The sequence below is a fragment of the Neodiprion lecontei genome, chromosome 7, assembly GCF_021901455.1.
Source record: "Neodiprion lecontei isolate iyNeoLeco1 chromosome 7, iyNeoLeco1.1, whole genome shotgun sequence".
Taxonomy (NCBI): domain Eukaryota; kingdom Metazoa; phylum Arthropoda; class Insecta; order Hymenoptera; family Diprionidae; genus Neodiprion; species Neodiprion lecontei.
Window position 1 is genome coordinate 22,819,201 of NC_060266.1, and position 16,796 is coordinate 22,835,996.

A 16,796-nucleotide genomic window follows, 5' to 3' on the forward strand; every position below is an offset into this window, starting at 1 on the left:
GCGAGGACGGTGTAAGCTGGGTGTCAGAAAGGTGACGTACGCGTTTTAATTTTTCATCTTACAAACACCGTTGATTTACAGCTGAAAGGGACGAGGGGCGCAGCGGATCGGAGTGTAACAAAAAGTAAGTAGGGAGAGCGGGGAAGCGAACACTTTGCAAAAATTGGCTCATATTTTACTCGATGATTTAGACTGTGAACGCCTGGTGAAAATCCCATAAAAATAAAATACGTATCAAGGAATCTCTTGGCTCGGCTGGTGAAATTCGCCTTGGATCAATTAGGCGATTACCCATAACCGTATATCACCTGCAGCTTCGGCGCAACGCCTTACCTCCACCTTCCGAAATTCTTTCGGGACCGCATCATACTCGCCAAATATTCTGCGTGAAATTATGGATCGGTGAAATACTTGCATTACACCGTGTGACTCGCAAGCGCTCTAGAAAACAGAATTTCATTGATTTGCAAAGAAAATCCTTCAAGGTTATTTTGCGTTCGCTGATCTTCTTCAATTTTTGATCAAGATCACCTCCTTGGTCATGTCACCCACTGAAATACCGACCGATCAAACATCCGCGGTCGATAAAACAGTCATCGATCCCAGCTGTTGATGTCTAATGTTCGGCAAGTACCATCAGTGATCAATCGTTCGTGTATCGTTAATAATTCCTATGAAAATCCCATCCAGCTTTCAAAATATGTTCTACCCTCTCTCTACAAGTGCAGAAAAGTTCCAGACGCTGCTTTCGTGATCCGATTTCACCCCCCAAATCTGTCACACAAATCAATTGATGCGTATATATATATTCATTCCTCGTTCGGTTGATTCATACACTTTTAGTTCAAACTGCACACCGGCATTTCTGCTTTATTGACGTGAGTTCGGGGGCGTCACGCGCTGCTTGACTGCTTAGCTGGTACGTATATAACCTATACAACCTGGGAAAAGTATATAAATGAACCCAAGAACGACGTTGACGACACGAAGTCCTGAGGAATAGGAGAGAGGAAAAAAATTTCCACGTCCTCACGTGACTTGAAACAAATCAGAGCGAACCCACTCGACTGGCACTGCAGTCACGACACCCATTAACGATTTACATGTCTCGATTTTCTTACATCTTCCTACTTTCTAGCTTAGTGTTCGTATAATGTACAAGGTATGGAAATACGTTACTATAAATTTTTAACCGATCGCGTTGCTTTTTCTTGCATGATATTCATTCACGCTGAATTCAAATCCCCTTGTCAAACTTCGAACCTTGAAAATAGATTAAACGAAATGCTTGATAAAAAACGTATTTCTTTTTCTTCCGAACAGGCACCCGTATTAGCGATAAACCAAAATCTTCAAGACTTATTTGTCAAGGTAAAACACACAAAAACAAACTTTATAACTAATTAATAAAGGTTTTGGCCATGATAGAATCAAAATTTATCCATCTCGACAGAGACTAAGAACAAAAAAAGAAAATTATTTCTTTGCTGACCTGTGTTACAAAACTTTAATCAGACTTACTGTATGAATAGAATAGAAAGGGTAAATCTTTTGCCAATCATCGATTCTCGGTGGTAAAACTTGTTTCAGAGATTTCTTACCCTCCGTATTACGAAACGGCAAGATACCCTCGGCTCTTCGTGTGGGTATACATTATGGGAGTGGACGATATCGGGAATGTTTCATACCGATGCACTATAGGGATGAGAATCTCGGGAGCTGGACGTGGAATTCAAGAGGATAAGGCAATGGCGGGCGGTAAAAATAGAGAAAAATCTAGGAACGGCGGAGTCAGGGCGCAGCGTTACACAACCTGCAGAGATATTTCACTTATATATGAAGACAGCGCGGCGGCCGTTCCTTTCGTACATCGGTTTCCACATACGTCCAGAAACGGGAAGATACAACCAATATCAGAGCGGCGTTACGTGCAAAAGCTCAGCTTCAACTTTCCGCCTTCTCTTTTCACCGTTTTCCTTCTTATCCTGCAAAATCGTTGGCCCAAACATTCCCCTCTTTCAAATAATCTACACAATTACCGCGACACGTAGCTTCCGACGTAAATATTTCCGTTACTCGTTACAAATTTTTCGCCAAAGCTTAAACTCTGAAGTATTTTGACCCGACGGAATATCGACAGAAATGGACTGCGTGGGAATATTTTCTCGTATTCTATCCGGCTCTATGAGTTCAGATGCTCGATGAATCTCAAGCGGTGATATCGACTCACGTATAACAATGAAAATCTCAACTCAGTTATTCACCGAGCGTGCGTGTCTTGTGCTTTTCTCGATGCATTGAATATCGCGGCAGAGACGGTTCGGAGTTATTCCTTATATTGTGCAATCGGGCTTGCTTTAAATTCACATGCATTATACATGAGAATAGTTTTTAAGCATCCTCACTTTTACGCAGATTTGTTAATTGGATACTCTGTTTGTGAAAACGATTTTGGAATGTGGAAGTGGAGAAGAAACGCGGGAATTAAATCGATTTTGCCTTTTTACTGTTTTTCGATACATTAATACATGGCAAGTGATCAAACGAAATTCAAGGTGCACTTTAAGACTTGTCTAAAAATTGTGAGCTTTGTTTGAACCACCTCGTAGGTATACCATTTTTGTAAATTGTTATTCGGAACACGAGAAAACATTTTTGTAGTCATGTTTGACAAATTCCTTGATTCCTTGAAAAAGCTCTGCAAAGTTGTGACAAGTCTTAAAATTTAGATGAAATCTGCACCCACAATACGATCAAAATTTCAACTCTCCAGTACTCGGAGTACTTCTGTGAATACCTATATTTCAAATACACGGAAAATGTTTAATTCGTGTTTTCCGACAGATCACTCTGGCACAGAGGGTGCTGAAGAGTTCAAACAAAGCTCAGAGCGTAGCTGAAGACTCGACCTAGATTTTGAGCATTGTTGAAACTGTCCAACGTCATTCATTCCATTGTTAAACCCTGTAAATCACACTATAGCCATGAGTTTTTTGCGATTTTAAGCTGGATTTATAACACAGAAAATGGAGATACTGTTTTTAAGTTGTTACAGTAGGAAAAAAAAATCAAACCGTTTAATATTAAATATTTACCCAGAACTTGCGAGTCCCTATTTCTATTTAACGAAGAAGAAGAGTGAGACAAAGAAAAAAAGACGACTTTCAACGAACTCGCGAACAAGAATCGATAGAACGACTGAATAACGATTAGGTAATCGGTATCCTTTAGAGAAATCTGATCCCTTTCCATCGTTATAATGCTACTTCTTACAAGATTCTCGTTAATCTATCAACTGTCATCAGATATGAGGAAAACGTTAACCGGATTTGAATATTCCCCGAACGTCTCGGGGGTGGAAGGGGTGGCCTCTGAGCGTTTCACTGTCAAGACCGCCAAGCGGAGCGATGCAACTTGCCGAACGTGTTCAGAACTCGGTACTCATTTCCAGGAGTCTGCCAAGCAGACACTGGAGCACAAATATATGAGAAGAGAAGCCAGTATCTCGATGCCAGAATCTAACCGCGGCATGTAAATGTGTAAATAAAGTTCTAACGATGCGAGATAAAATCTGGTTAGCCGCCAGGTTTACGTCCTTTTGAACAAAAGCCAGAACAAAGCTAAAGAGTTAGCGTAATAAAGCAGTGAAATATCGTCAAAGCTGTCAAATCAGAGAATGGAAAAATCGTTCAGGGGTGTAAGAATCGGCGATACCTGTTCTCGGCGGTGAATATATTCGACAATTCCGGATCCACAGATCCATAGATCCGTCAGAAACGAGCGCGACTATCGCAGTGTGCAACCGTCTCGGAGATCCGCGGTATTTATTCACGGTTCGCATAAAAAAGATTCCGCAATCGCATTCAGCTGCCGATCCGATGCTCGGATATACCGTCTATCCGCAGACGAGAAGATCTGTAGCAGATATTTTCTAAATTGGAACACACATACGATTGGCCAACTGTAACTGCAACTCTTCTCGGACTATAGACAACACGTTAAGCGTACATCTTTCGATAGACGGTGTGCGGCGTAGTAATTTTTCACCCACGATTCAAATCCGTTCGCGTTTCTCTGGGCTGATACTGTACAATTCATTTTACGTAAGCGGCGTTGGTGAAAAAGAATGGAATAAATTGTACACGGTGAGTTTCTCAGGGTTTTACGTACGCAAGGGTTTCTTTTCCTATCACAGTTCTGGTTTTTCTTAAAGCTCGTCTAAATAAAGATAAAAAAAAATTGCAAAACAATGAACCTGAGAAAGAAATTTTATCAAAATATCATCGTTCGGTATACCGGAGAACTATAATTTTTGATCGAATAATCGGCGAGGTAAGGTGTAAAAATAATAAGACAGACGTTGAAAATCCCACGAAATACAATCGTTGATATCTTTTACGCGCGATATTAATAATTCTCGAAAAGTTTCCTAAGCACGTGGATCGATTTCCGCGAAGGGTGTAGAAACGGGTCATAAAACGTGTCACTTATTGTTATACTTTGGCGTGTGCAGGAAGGGATGGACCGGGGTAGAATTTCGTTTCGGTTCGAGGCTTGACGTAAAAAACGGCACGCCGGTATTGTGTCATATCGTAAAATATAGAGATAAGAGTTTCAGGTGTGTTACACGTATCGGGGATGAGGATAAAAGATGATGTGGTAGCGGAGCGAGCGTGTTACCCACATCCTTGGTACACCCACACCGCGCATGGATCACGGATACATACGTCGGTATTCCTTTACCTAACCGGAGTCGGCTCGCTCTTCAATCCTCGACTTTGCAGCCGTTTGCGCAAGGGGGAGAGGAGGAAAAAAAAATCTCCACGATGTTCCAACCGTAGCGTACATATCGCCTCGCGTTGCATCGTTAGCTTATATTCTAAGCTATATGGGGTTAAAAAAAAAAAAATATCGGAAACGATTTTCAATAGAGAAGATGAGGGGGAAAGATTTGAACGTTGTAGAACGATTTGCTTACGAGTACGGATATGCGGTAAACTTGTTCGTTTTTTTTTTTTTTGTTTTTTTTTTTTTGTATTTGTTTTTGCTGAAAATCGACACGTGATTCCGCAATCGGGATGTGAAATCATCGCGCGTAGTAAAATCTGCGAATGCTCGAGAGGATGACGAGAATAAATGCATACAGCGAAACCGAGTCACGGTGCTTATTATTTCGAATAAGTTCATACCGCAGCCACAAGTATTTAGATCATTTTGCGTGCATGTACTTACATTGTACGCGTGGTAGGTATATGATTGTTTTTCCTACCCGACAGCTTCCAGAAATAGTTATACCGAGCGGTTATTATAATACTCGCAAATCGCGCGGGATCTCGACCTTGTAAAATAAGCTCGTAGATTGGATCCGAGTCGTGAGTCAATTTTCAGTTGATATTATAATGGAAACTCGAGTTTTTCCGATATTCTACCGTCGGCTAGTCGCTCGAGGAAACTTGTAGGAGCACAACAATGATCGTAAGGATAAAATAAAAAAATAAACGCATTGACAAAAAGAAAGGAAAACTGAGACCAGACGGTGTTACAATTCCTTCAACTCGGCGGACGCAGGCGAACGCATAAGATTGTCTTCGCGATCCAATTTTCTCCGTGTCGCGCTGCAGCTGCTGAAGCTTCCGGGTTCACTTCCGGTGGATATGCTGCTGCAGCGCTGAGCCACGTACGAAATGAAGAAGAGGAGAAGGAGAGGGAAACGCTTTCGCGTGTGATCGTGAAAATATAATAACTCATTCCGAGGCTGAAATTCGAAGTGAGAATTCCCCGTTTCTTAGTGCATAGCGCGCGCGTTGATGCGATACGTGCGAAATTCTCCTTTGCGAAATCGATTATCTAGACCAGGATGCGCCGGCTGGCGACAATGTGGAATGAGACGTATTGTCGACTATATACCCACACGTACGGTTGTGCGCATCCACATACGTGTGTGCGCGAGGAGCACGGAGACCGATGATACATACGTCCTAGTTGCGAAACTATTTGCAGTTCTATCTCACTCTCTCTCTCTCTCGTTCTCTCTCTGCTGGTTGGTACTCATCCATATCTACCCACGTTGCGCCAGTGCTAAACCTCGAGCTAATTATGTAAGTAAAATACTCGCATTGTCATTCCGTACTACGATGTATTGAGCAAACAGAGATCGCTGTACGGTGCAAAGATCCGAAACGATCGCCTTGAAGTCGGGAAAAAATCGGCAAGCATATCTTGGAAGAAAATATCGAGGACTTATCGGGGAATGGTAATAGACTAAAATCGAACTCAATCGTTCGATCGTTTACATTTTTCTTTACAGCGTTCTTTCAGCGTGGTTCTTGACAGTGATTGAGGAGCGATAATTTTACAGCAGCGACTTATCTTCGGTGAGATTTTTTCTTTTTTTTTGTTTTGTTTTATATCGTTCAATTCACCGGCTCTTTTCACTTCACTTGCAACACGAGCGAATTGAGTCATTAAGCGATGAGACGCACGGCTAACTAGACCACACGGAGTTGTAGAAGGCTCGAAACTGTAATATAAATCAAAGGCGGCCTCACAATATATCGTTACATAATTACAGCGCGGCAACTCGCCGCCACTTCAATCGAGGAATGCGCGATGTGCCGGTATACCTGGTCTTCTTCTCACAGACATGTGTTATGCATTCCGACTTTTATAACCCGGTCAATTCACTCTCCGATGCGAAATTCTCGTCCTCTTAGCGACTTCCCGTATCTCTTTCGTCCTCTGCCTCAGGCTCCAACAGCTGCAACGCACTGGCGACTCATCAGATGCGACGATTTATACGATCCTTAATACCCGTTAAAGGAACCCAATTTCTTCACATCGAAGCCAATATTAGAAGAGAAATAACGAATCGGCTGTTATCATTGATGATTGCAAATCGAAAACTGGTTACTGTGAAGAAGAGATATCGAACTTGCGAGAATCCAGCGGTAATTGTCGAAGAAGAAGGTGGAGAACGATGTTGGGGAATTCAAAATGAAGAGGAAAGCTCAAGTGAGGAAATTTGACATATTCAAAGATGAAGAATTTCAGTACTTCTGCAGTCATTGATTTTTGAGCAGGAATTAGGAACAATTTTTGACCAAATAACGCCGGGAAGTTTGCAAAAAAATTGTCATCCTCTTGGCGGTAGAAGACAAGAAGAATGCAAGAATTACCGAGACATCGTTTTACTTTTGTTACTTCGTTAACAGCTGATAAGTGGTGCAGCCTACGATTACTTCCGTGCATTATCCAAGGCTCCTTAACCACAAAAGTTTCATAGCTTTTATTGATTGAGAAATATCGAGTGGTTTTGCCGAATGAGTTGGGTGCTGATGAGCATAATGGATACCATCGCGTACTGTTTGAGCCGATCATTGTGAGATAATGACCGATTGCTCCACGTGGATGCAGAAATCGGATCTCGTAACGAGAGCGGTTGCAGGCTCAAGGAATAAGCGGAAAGATCCATGATCCGTAGGTGACGACGTTGTCTTCGATGTCTTTGAGCGGTTCTCTCTGCCCCCGCTTACCCACTCTGCACTACTACCGATGCAGAGAAGACACGGAGCGGTGCATCAACGCTGCAGTAAATCTTAGCCTCGTTGCACGAAATCCATGATCGAGAATCACGGATGAGCCGATGCTTAGGGGGTATATAAAGACGATCTGCTTCAAGGGTTTATCATTCGCTGAACACCACTCTGTGGTGCTGGCTCATCCTTGGAAAACAAGGTATCAGAGCCCCGACCATCGCGAAATCACATTGCGCTTCAACCGTTGGTGAAAATCTTTATCGCTCAACGCACGGATATTTGAGATGTTCAAGGTGAGTTTCATAGTCGATTCATAGTGTTAAAGCCACTGCGAGTCGAAGAGATTCGTTTCTAGTCAGTTGATTTTAAGATTTGTGAAAATGATTTTTCTGTCGAGATATTTCCTTCCTTGATTGATTCCGATATTTGATCTAAAAGTTCAAGGTGAGCTTCGTGTTTTATTCAGTGTATTGGAGTGTCGTAAACCCAAGAGATTCACTTCTGAATCTTAAATTTTTCATCTCCCAAAAATGCTTTCCACGTTGAGATTCTAACGAATTCTGGAGATTCCGAGATTGGATGAAAAAGTTCGAAGACTGTAGTTCGAAACCTCCTCCTCACCAGTTGTTTTCGCCTCCCAATTACGAGTCGGCTGCAAAACAATGTGACCGCGACCAACAAACTCATCGATATTTCAACACTGTTATCGTTACTTTCCAGTGTGTCCTAGCCACCGCCATAATGGCGCTGGCTCTAGCGCGGCCAGAGCCGCCGGTGAATTCGTATCTGCCACCGGGTCGAGGTGGACAAAACGGTGGCGGCGGTTCCCCAGGTTTTGGAGGCAGCGGTGCACCGCCGTCGGATCAATACAGTCCACCAGGTTTTGGAGGCGGCGGTAGTTCCGGGGGCGGTGGTGGTCCCCCGTCAAACCAGTATGGAGCACCAGGTTTTGGAGGTGGCAGCGGTCCTTCTGGTGGTGGCAAGCCATCTAGCAGCTACGGACCGCCTGGTGCAGGCGGTAACGGTGGTGGAAATGGATTTGGAGGTGGTGATGGCGGAAACGGCGGCGGCAGACCATCAAGCAGCTACGGTGCACCCGGAGGCGCTGGCGGTAATGGAGGTGGGTTTGGAGGAGGTGGAAGCGGAAGTGGAAATGGAAATGGCGGTAGCAGACCATCGAGCTCCTACGGTGCGCCAGGTGGACCAGGAAGTAACGGGGGTGGATTCGGTGGAAATGGTGGAAACGGAGGTGGCAGACCATCGAGCAGCTACGGAGCTCCGGGTGGACCGGGAAGCAACGGCGGAGGTTTCGGAGGTGGAAACGGTGGTGGTAATGGTGGCGGAAGCGGAGGTGGTAGACCATCGAGCAATTATGGAGCTCCAGGTGGGTTAGGAGGCAACGGCGGAAGCTTTGGAGGTGGAAACGGTGGTGGAAACGGTGGCGGAAGCGGAGGTGGTAGACCATCCAGCAGCTATGGAGCTCCGGGTGGACCAGGAAGCAACGGCGGAGGCTTCGGAGGTGGAAACGGTGGTGGAAACGGTGGTGGAAGCGGAGGTGGTAGGCCATCAAGCAGCTACGGAGCTCCAGGTGGGCCAGGAAGCAACGGTGGAGGTTTCGGAGGTGGAAATGGAGGTGGAAATGGAGGCGGAAGCGGAGGTGGTAGGCCATCAAGCAGCTACGGAGCTCCAGGTGGGCCAGGAAGCAACGGTGGAGGTTTCGGAGGTGGAAATGGAGGCGGTAGGCCATCAAGTAGCTACGGAGCGCCAGGAGGTGCTGGAGGTGCTGGAGGCAACGGAGGAAGTAGACCATCGAGTAGTTACGGAGCCCCTGGTGCCGGAGGCAACGGTGGTGGATTTGGAGGAGGTAGCAACGGTAATGGAAATGGAGGAAGCGGAGCTGGCCGACCATCGAGCAGCTACGGTGCTCCTGGCGCGGGAGGAAACGGAGGTGGATTCGGAGGTGGCAATCCTTCTGACAGCTATGGAGCCCCTGCTGCAGGTGCCAACAGAGGCGGCGGTGTAGGAGCCGATGGTTACGCATCTGGTGGGCCCGGAGGAAACGGCGGAGGATTTGGAAATGGTGGTAGCAGCGGAGGTGGTGGGAGCGGATACGGCAGCGAGGGCGGTGAAGATGGTGGAAACGTGAGTACAACCGAAGCCCCAAATCTCCTCCTAGCACATACCCCAATTTTTCTGAAACAAAAGACGAAACAAAAATTCAGGAACCGGCGAAGTACGAGTTCTCCTACGAAGTAAAGGACGACGAGTCCGGCAGCAACTTTGGACACACCGAAACTCGTGATGGCGACAGAGCTCAGGGTGAATTCAACGTCCTCCTTCCCGACGGCAGGAAACAGATAGTCGAATACGAGGCTGATCAGGACGGATTCAAACCTCAAATAAGATACGAAGGTGAGGCCGGGTCCGAGGGTTACGGCTCCGGTGGACCAGGCGAAAGTGGCGGTAACGGAGGTTCCGGTTCCGGTGGAAACGGCGGTTACCCCTCCGGCGGGCCGGGTAGCAACGGAGGCGGAAACGGTGGATACTCTTCCGGAGGACCCGGAGGCAACGGAGGCGGAAACGGTGGATACTCTTCCGGAGGACCCGGAGGCAACGGAGGCGGAAACGGTGGATACTCTTCCGGAGGACCCGGAGGCAATGGAGGCGGAAACGGTGGATATTCTTCGGGAGGACCTGGTAGCAACGGAGGTGGAAGCGGTGGATACTCTTCTGGAAGACCTGGAAGCAGCGGATTCGGCGGAGGTAACGGAAACGGGAACGGTAACGGGGGCTACTCTGCGGGTGGTTCAAGTGGCGGTAACGGCGGAGGATTCGGAGGCGGCGGAAGCGGTGAGTATTTCGCCAAATGAAAAAAGCAAAATGGCGTTAGTCGGCAAACTTGAACTCGGGACTTCACAGGCGGTTACCCGTCCGGCGGACCATCAGGAAACGGTGGAAACGGTGGATTCGGAGGCGGACGAGGCGGTGGTGGTGGTGGAGGCGGAAACGGGAATGGTGGCTACTCTTCCGGGGGTCCGAGCAGCGGTAACGGGGGCGGTTACCCGTCGGGGAGCGGAGGTGACGCGGCGGCTAACGGAGGTTATCAATACTAATCCGCACCGATTTAGTTAGACACAAATGGCCTGTTATATAATGTATTTTGTACGAACATTCCCGCGGACGATAATATCGACTTACCGGATTAACTTATTGTTTTTCATTTAGCCATACACGCACAGACATACAAACGTATAATTTACATACTATATACATATATACTGTGTAATCACCTTCTCGTGTTATATATGTTATTATCATTATTATATCATCAATCCGCTATAACGTACGTTATAATCGTACAATACGCAGTATACCTAGTTTTATTTAACGCGTAACGCGAAACAAGCTCTGATTCCGATCATGTCACCCGTATAATGTAATCATCCATTATCCCAGATCTCGGCCCCGAGATCAGCCTCAGGATTTTCAAGGATGGCTCGAGGTCAACGATACGTTATACAATCATTCTCACTTAATTCGACAAGTTTGATCTCTCTTATTCAATTTTCGTCCGGCATGTTTGCCAGTTGCATCAGTAGAGTTCGTTCCGTTTCTCCTATATCACAAAGTAGTAAAACTTCTAATTAATTTTTAGTCTTGTTTTTTATTTTCTCTTATATGTATTTAATCAGATCTCACTACGCATCTCTCATAGTTTATACCTGTAACTCGGGATCGTGCGGTTGCTATAGTCTCGATCATCTTTGTGTATCACCGTATTGAATTATTCACAATTTATGAAAAATAACAAATAATAATAATAAACATAAGACATTATACAATGCTTGCGTATCTAGGTAAATTGTACTGACTTATTTTCTTCCTCAAATCAACACATAGCTAAAATTTTATCCTAAATCGTCCAAAACTAATGCCTCTTAAAGTTTGGGTTCACCGTCACGTGAAATCTCGTCGGTATCGAAGCCTTGCACGAGCTTTTCGCAATTAGTTACTTCATCATGAGCTACCTAATTCAAAAAAAAAAAAAAAAAAAACAAACTGTAACCAACACAGCGTCAAATATATCCTGAACTATATTTTAGACCAACCACAAAAGCTGCGACAACGGGTATAGACTGTAGAACGATTTAATTTTCAAGCCATTTGCCGTTGGGGCAGAAGATGTAAATATTTAGCACAACTGCAGCAGTTTATTCGACTCAAGGAGCGTAAGTATACGGCATACTGTGTAAACCGATGCGGTAAGAAATTTTCGCAATCGTTAATACGGGTAAAATCTCGCGGAGAAGTTGTGTTAATCTTCTTCTTCTTCTTCTTCTTGGGCTTCTGGTTCTTTTTCCTCCTTCGAATCTCCCGATGCACCGCAGGCTCGAACCTGGATATAAAACTGTAACGGTGAATCGGGCCGCAGCGGTACTGAAAGTGAGACTCGGCGCTCACACGTAACAGCTGCCAAGAGTAACAGGAACATCTTCGAGAGATGCTCGCCGCCTCCGATGCACGTAATCGATTGCTGCACCGCAGTGCACCGGCTAAATTTTTACCCAGAGAGAGTGGTGGATGCACCTCGGCGCCGGCTGCTGCACTCTGTCTCAAGACTTTCGTAATCGGCTCACGTGCGACCGAGACAAACTCGTACTCTCGAGCTCATCTAATGTGCATTAGGATATCAGGAGGAAGAACTTTCTTCCCGTGTTATAATAATGCCTGCGCAATTCGAACGCCGCTAAGGATCGGACTGAATATTTTTTCTAGCCGAGGAACTCGCAGCGTCCTCAATCATCGATCGACGATCCATCGGAATTTGAGACGTGTTTTACCTGCGTCGCAACATCGCCGGTTTCCCGCTCCCACTTCGCGGGATCTGCGGTTTTATTATTAAATATAATTACCGTGATGCATACCGTATTCTCCAAATTACTGTATTCCCGGGTCTGTGTTTCATTCCGGTACCCGCTGATGACGATGCGGTTCTAGGTATAAAAGGTGGCGACGTTTTCTCGGCTCATCTCAGTCTCCCTTTCGACGCCTGATAACGGTCCTCGCAATCCGCCAAGAGGAAGAAAAAGAAGAAGAAGAAGAAGTAGCGCCATGTTGGAAAAGGTGGGTAAAGCTGATAATACTGTTTCTTTCGCCTAAAAAACAAGAAACTAAGAAGCGGTTATTCGCTTTCAAAGCTTCGGGAAAAGCTCGAAACAGGTGTTTGTCTTGGCGCTTAACCGCGCAGCGCCGCGACTCGCAATTCGATTGTCCGCCTCGAAGTCCTCGCTCCTTATATTTTATTCAAGTCTCCGCACTCGGCTTGGCGACAGCTCAAATAATTTGCAAATACTTAACCAGTAGATCTGATTCATCTGCATAGGCACTCAGCAGAATCTTAGAGCGAGAAAGAGAAAGAAGGCGTCGCCACGGTTACCGTCTTGCAAGCACCAACCCCTGAGAGACTCATTGTCGATGCGCAACCAGACTCGAACCAGCGGACCATTTTCGTTCTCACAATTCAGACCCACCTGCGAGACACAGGGTGAATAATTAAAACCTCCCTCTCCCCCTCACCTCTAGTCGATGAATCAATGAAACACGGGTTGAAATTTCGCGAATTTCTTCATACGCCGCGAAAGTGCATGGAAAAAAAAAATGAAAAATTTGGTTCGGTAAAATTGGGGAGAGAGAGGGAGGGAATTCCCAACCACCCTCTAAACCGCAGCTTGAATATAAGGGTCCACTGGTAAACCGTCGTAAAGGTTTTTCAATTTTCCTCGAGGAATTCGGAACGACTTGAACGCGCGATTAACTTCCATACCACGACGACGTTGGGTTCTATGTACTATGAACCGAGACTGAGGAATGGGGGAAAAATTCGATTCATAAAAGTAATCGGGTGTACCGGAAATTCGCGTTCTGCGAAAGCGCCGGAATCGTGTAATAATTTTGCGAAACCGCGACGACGCATTTTCGTGCAGTTTGGAAAGGCGAAAGGATTTCTTTCGGCGCACGGACGTTTTCACCTGCAATATTCAACCCCCTACCGTACTGAATTTTCAGACGATTTTCTTGTTGCCGTTACTGGTGGCAGTTCTGGCCGATCCCCAAGGACCCGCGTACCTTCCACCGACTGGGAATTCACCGGGAAGACCTGCCGCCGGCCATCCCGACGAATGGGCTGGCGTACGTACATATGCATAATACATTTAAACCCTCGCATCCTGCGAACCTCATTCCGGACTCTCCTGTGCTTCGTTTCATCTCGCCGAATCCCGCCGCTCAATTGCCAATCACCTATCTCTCAATGTTGACCCGACTTACCGTACTTGACGAAGAATTATGCCAGAGTCGAAGAAAGATAAAAAAAAAAAATGAGGACTCTTCGTCGGTTTCAATCGTGAAGAGGAGAGCTTAATTGTCTTTCTGAGAAAGCTCGTTTTCAGTCAAAGAAAGAGTTCACCATTGATTTCAAGTCATTTTTCACCGCAGAAGTTCCAAACCTTCGGCATTTTAAAATACCGAGCGCACTTTGCGTAATTATACATATTTAAATGGTGATTTTTGAATTTTGACCGGCTCACCTCTCAAATTCGTCACAAATAACTCAAAAATAATTCCCCAAGTTTTTCAGTTTTTTATCTCAATTTGTCTCAATATTATATATATAAGCCCTTCAGGGCGCATTAAATCTACCTAACGGATTTTGGCACAATTTGGTGTAGGGGGATTTTGGGTCACTGATTAAAAATTTGAAAATTCAAAATTGTGGATCCAATATCGTTGACGAAAATCCAAAAAATAATTCGCTTTTGATAAAACTCGGTACTCAGGGGCTTTCAAGGTCACTGATTACGAATCTGAACTCAAAATTACAAAATTCCGAATGGTAGATCCAATATGGCAACATCAAGTGATTTTTGGGATTTTGGTTCGCTATGTTCGATCCGCCATTATGAATATTCAAATTTCGAGTTCAGTTTCGTAATCGGCGATCCAAAAAACCCTGTTACGCCAAATTTGATCGAAATCTGTTGGGTAAATTCAATGTATTCCTGAAAGGGTGAAATGGGGAAATCCACCCTCTTGCAGACACGGGTTAAAGTTGAAATGAAAATCTGAAAAAATTGGGAAGTTATTTTTGAATTATTTAAAGCTAACTTGGGAGGTGAACTTGTCGAAATTAAAAAATGACCATTTTGAGAACAACTCTGATACTCAGGCGTAATCTTGTCACCATATTTCATCACCTGATCGATTCTCCGCCACAAACCAATCGCGCAAATCGATCTAAACGTAAAATTGTGCATCTTTCGATCAGGATCCGGCGAACTACGAATTCTCGTACGAGGTTCAGGACGCAGCATCGGGTCTGGACTTCGGTCACCGGGAAATGCGGAAGGACGACGAGGCGACCGGAAGCTACCACGTTCTACTGCCGGATGGTAGAACCCAGATAGTCGACTACGTTGCAGACGGCGGTGGGTATCGTCCGATGGTCCGCTACGAGGGAACAGCCTCGTTTCCGGCTCCAGGTGGTCAAAGCGGAAGTGGCGAGGGTTACAGATACTAGAAACCAGAATCGAAGACTTTGGCAAAATCGTCGATCAGTGTCCGCGCGTTTCCGATAAATTACCTATCTCCAATCATTCGTCCTTCGGCAATCGAGTCACAGAACTGATAATAAACACGGGATAAATTATCCCCGGTATAATACGAAAAGACAATCGCAAATATTCTGCCAATCGTTGTTCGAGTTGCGAATTTCCGTTGTAAAAGAAAAGAAAACAAAAAACTCGTATTACGAGGATCCAAACGTCTGAACGAATTTTCTGCGAGAGGTGATGATGGATATTAAATTACGAGGCAATTTCTTTCCGGTGAAAGATGATTGTTATTATTTGTCAACGCGTTTATAAATCGTGGCTATACGCACCCACATACACACACACGAACATATGTACGAGTATATGTATACATTAGCAGGGCGCTAAGCTAAAGCACCAACAATTATATTTTACGCCGCATTTCCCTTTGCGTCTAATTTTCAAGGAATTAGGTATAATCCTGCAATTATTACACAGCATACACAAATGCATGTTTACATTTCTACGTTATACGTATACCTATATATGTGCCTGTGTGCGTCCGTGTCTCTATGACTGTGGATTAACAAGGGCTACGTGTCGCAGGGCTAAGAAATTGCGCGACATTATCGCATCCACTGACAAATCGTGTCTGCCTAAGGCCAGGGTCTTAAAACCGCGTATCTCGATGGTGGTTGAATTCGCAAATCTTAATCTCCCTTATTGCCTGAATCATTGTTGTTGTTACCGTCATTATTATAACTAGTATTATCATTATTATTATTATCATCATTATTATTATTGTTATTATTATAATTATTATTATTATTGCTGTCGTCGTTATTATCGCAATTATTGTTAAACTCGCGAATATTATTTTATATAGGATATTGTGAAAAAATATGCGAGAGTGAAAAATACACGTGCATTACGGTCTCATGTTACATAAAGGTGAATTTATGATACACGGTATGAATACAAATTCAAGTATATCCCAGTGAATATAAAGAGCATCTGTGGGGGGTGAACAGCTGCTGTCGTTATCCGTGTTTCCGTTCGGGAGCTGGGCGGCTAGCTACCCCGAATTGGAATTTAGTAAGGTGGTCCCAATAACATATTTATCTTAACGGTTAAACCGGCGTAAAAGTAACGACCGGATGGCAGGACTGCGGGGGTATTTCCGGGCGATCGAGTGCCCCGGAATTTGAATAATGCGATTTATCTGTACCTACATATAATACGAGCGAAGGAAGAGGCACGTGGGAGCATCTCGTCTTCTCCGAGGGATGTCGAGTGGTATAAGAAAGGCGGGTGGGGAGGGGGGGGGGGGAGGAATTGACAGGAGACGGCGGGGTGAAGGGGGGGGGGGGGAGGGGAACGTTTGCAACGTAATTGGTTTTGCGAAAGAACTTTTCTTCTTTCCTCCTTCGATACCGATCAGTAATATGTTTTCACAGGGGGGAGGGTAAATGCGACGGTATAAGGTAATATCAGAATTTACATCGCTATCGATTCGACAGACCTTGTTTGAAGGAGATCGCGTACCGCCGATCATCCCTTGAATCAACGTCGACCCGAGTACTATTATTAATTCAAATCACGCATTAATTGAGGATGTGTAGCGAGATCGCGATAAGAAGGGTTGCTTCTTCGTTCTCATTCTCTTCCGCGA

The 16,796-nt window shown here is 45.0% G+C and overlaps 2 protein-coding genes across 4 annotated transcripts; both read left to right on the forward strand.

The window, feature by feature from the left end:
- The first annotated feature begins 7,492 nt into the window (after positions 1–7,492).
- LOC107221215 (pro-resilin) lies at positions 7,493–11,409 on the forward strand. Of its 3 annotated transcripts, none has more exons than XM_046745271.1 (5): positions 7,493–7,828; positions 8,256–9,156; positions 9,259–9,677; positions 9,758–10,385; positions 10,455–11,409. In XM_046745271.1, exons 1-5 carry the CDS (start codon positions 7,820–7,822, stop codon positions 10,646–10,648), a joined length of 2,151 nt encoding a protein of 716 aa, XP_046601227.1. In that variant the 5' UTR covers positions 7,493–7,819; the 3' UTR covers positions 10,649–11,409. The 3 variants fall into 3 exon arrangements, with proteins under 3 accessions (XP_046601227.1, XP_046601226.1, XP_015515614.2); XM_046745270.1 differs by having other exon boundaries at positions 8,256–9,147; positions 9,250–9,677; XM_015660128.2 differs by having other exon boundaries at positions 8,256–9,677.
- A 503-nt stretch (positions 11,410–11,912) lies between these two features.
- Positions 11,913–15,602, forward strand: LOC107221207 (pro-resilin-like). Its single transcript, XM_046746036.1, has 4 exons — positions 11,913–11,998; positions 13,023–13,080; positions 13,602–13,724; positions 14,860–15,602. Exons 1-4 carry the CDS (start codon positions 11,913–11,915, stop codon positions 15,109–15,111), a joined length of 519 nt encoding a protein of 172 aa, XP_046601992.1. The 3' UTR covers positions 15,112–15,602.
- The last annotated feature ends 1,194 nt before the right edge of the window (positions 15,603–16,796 follow it).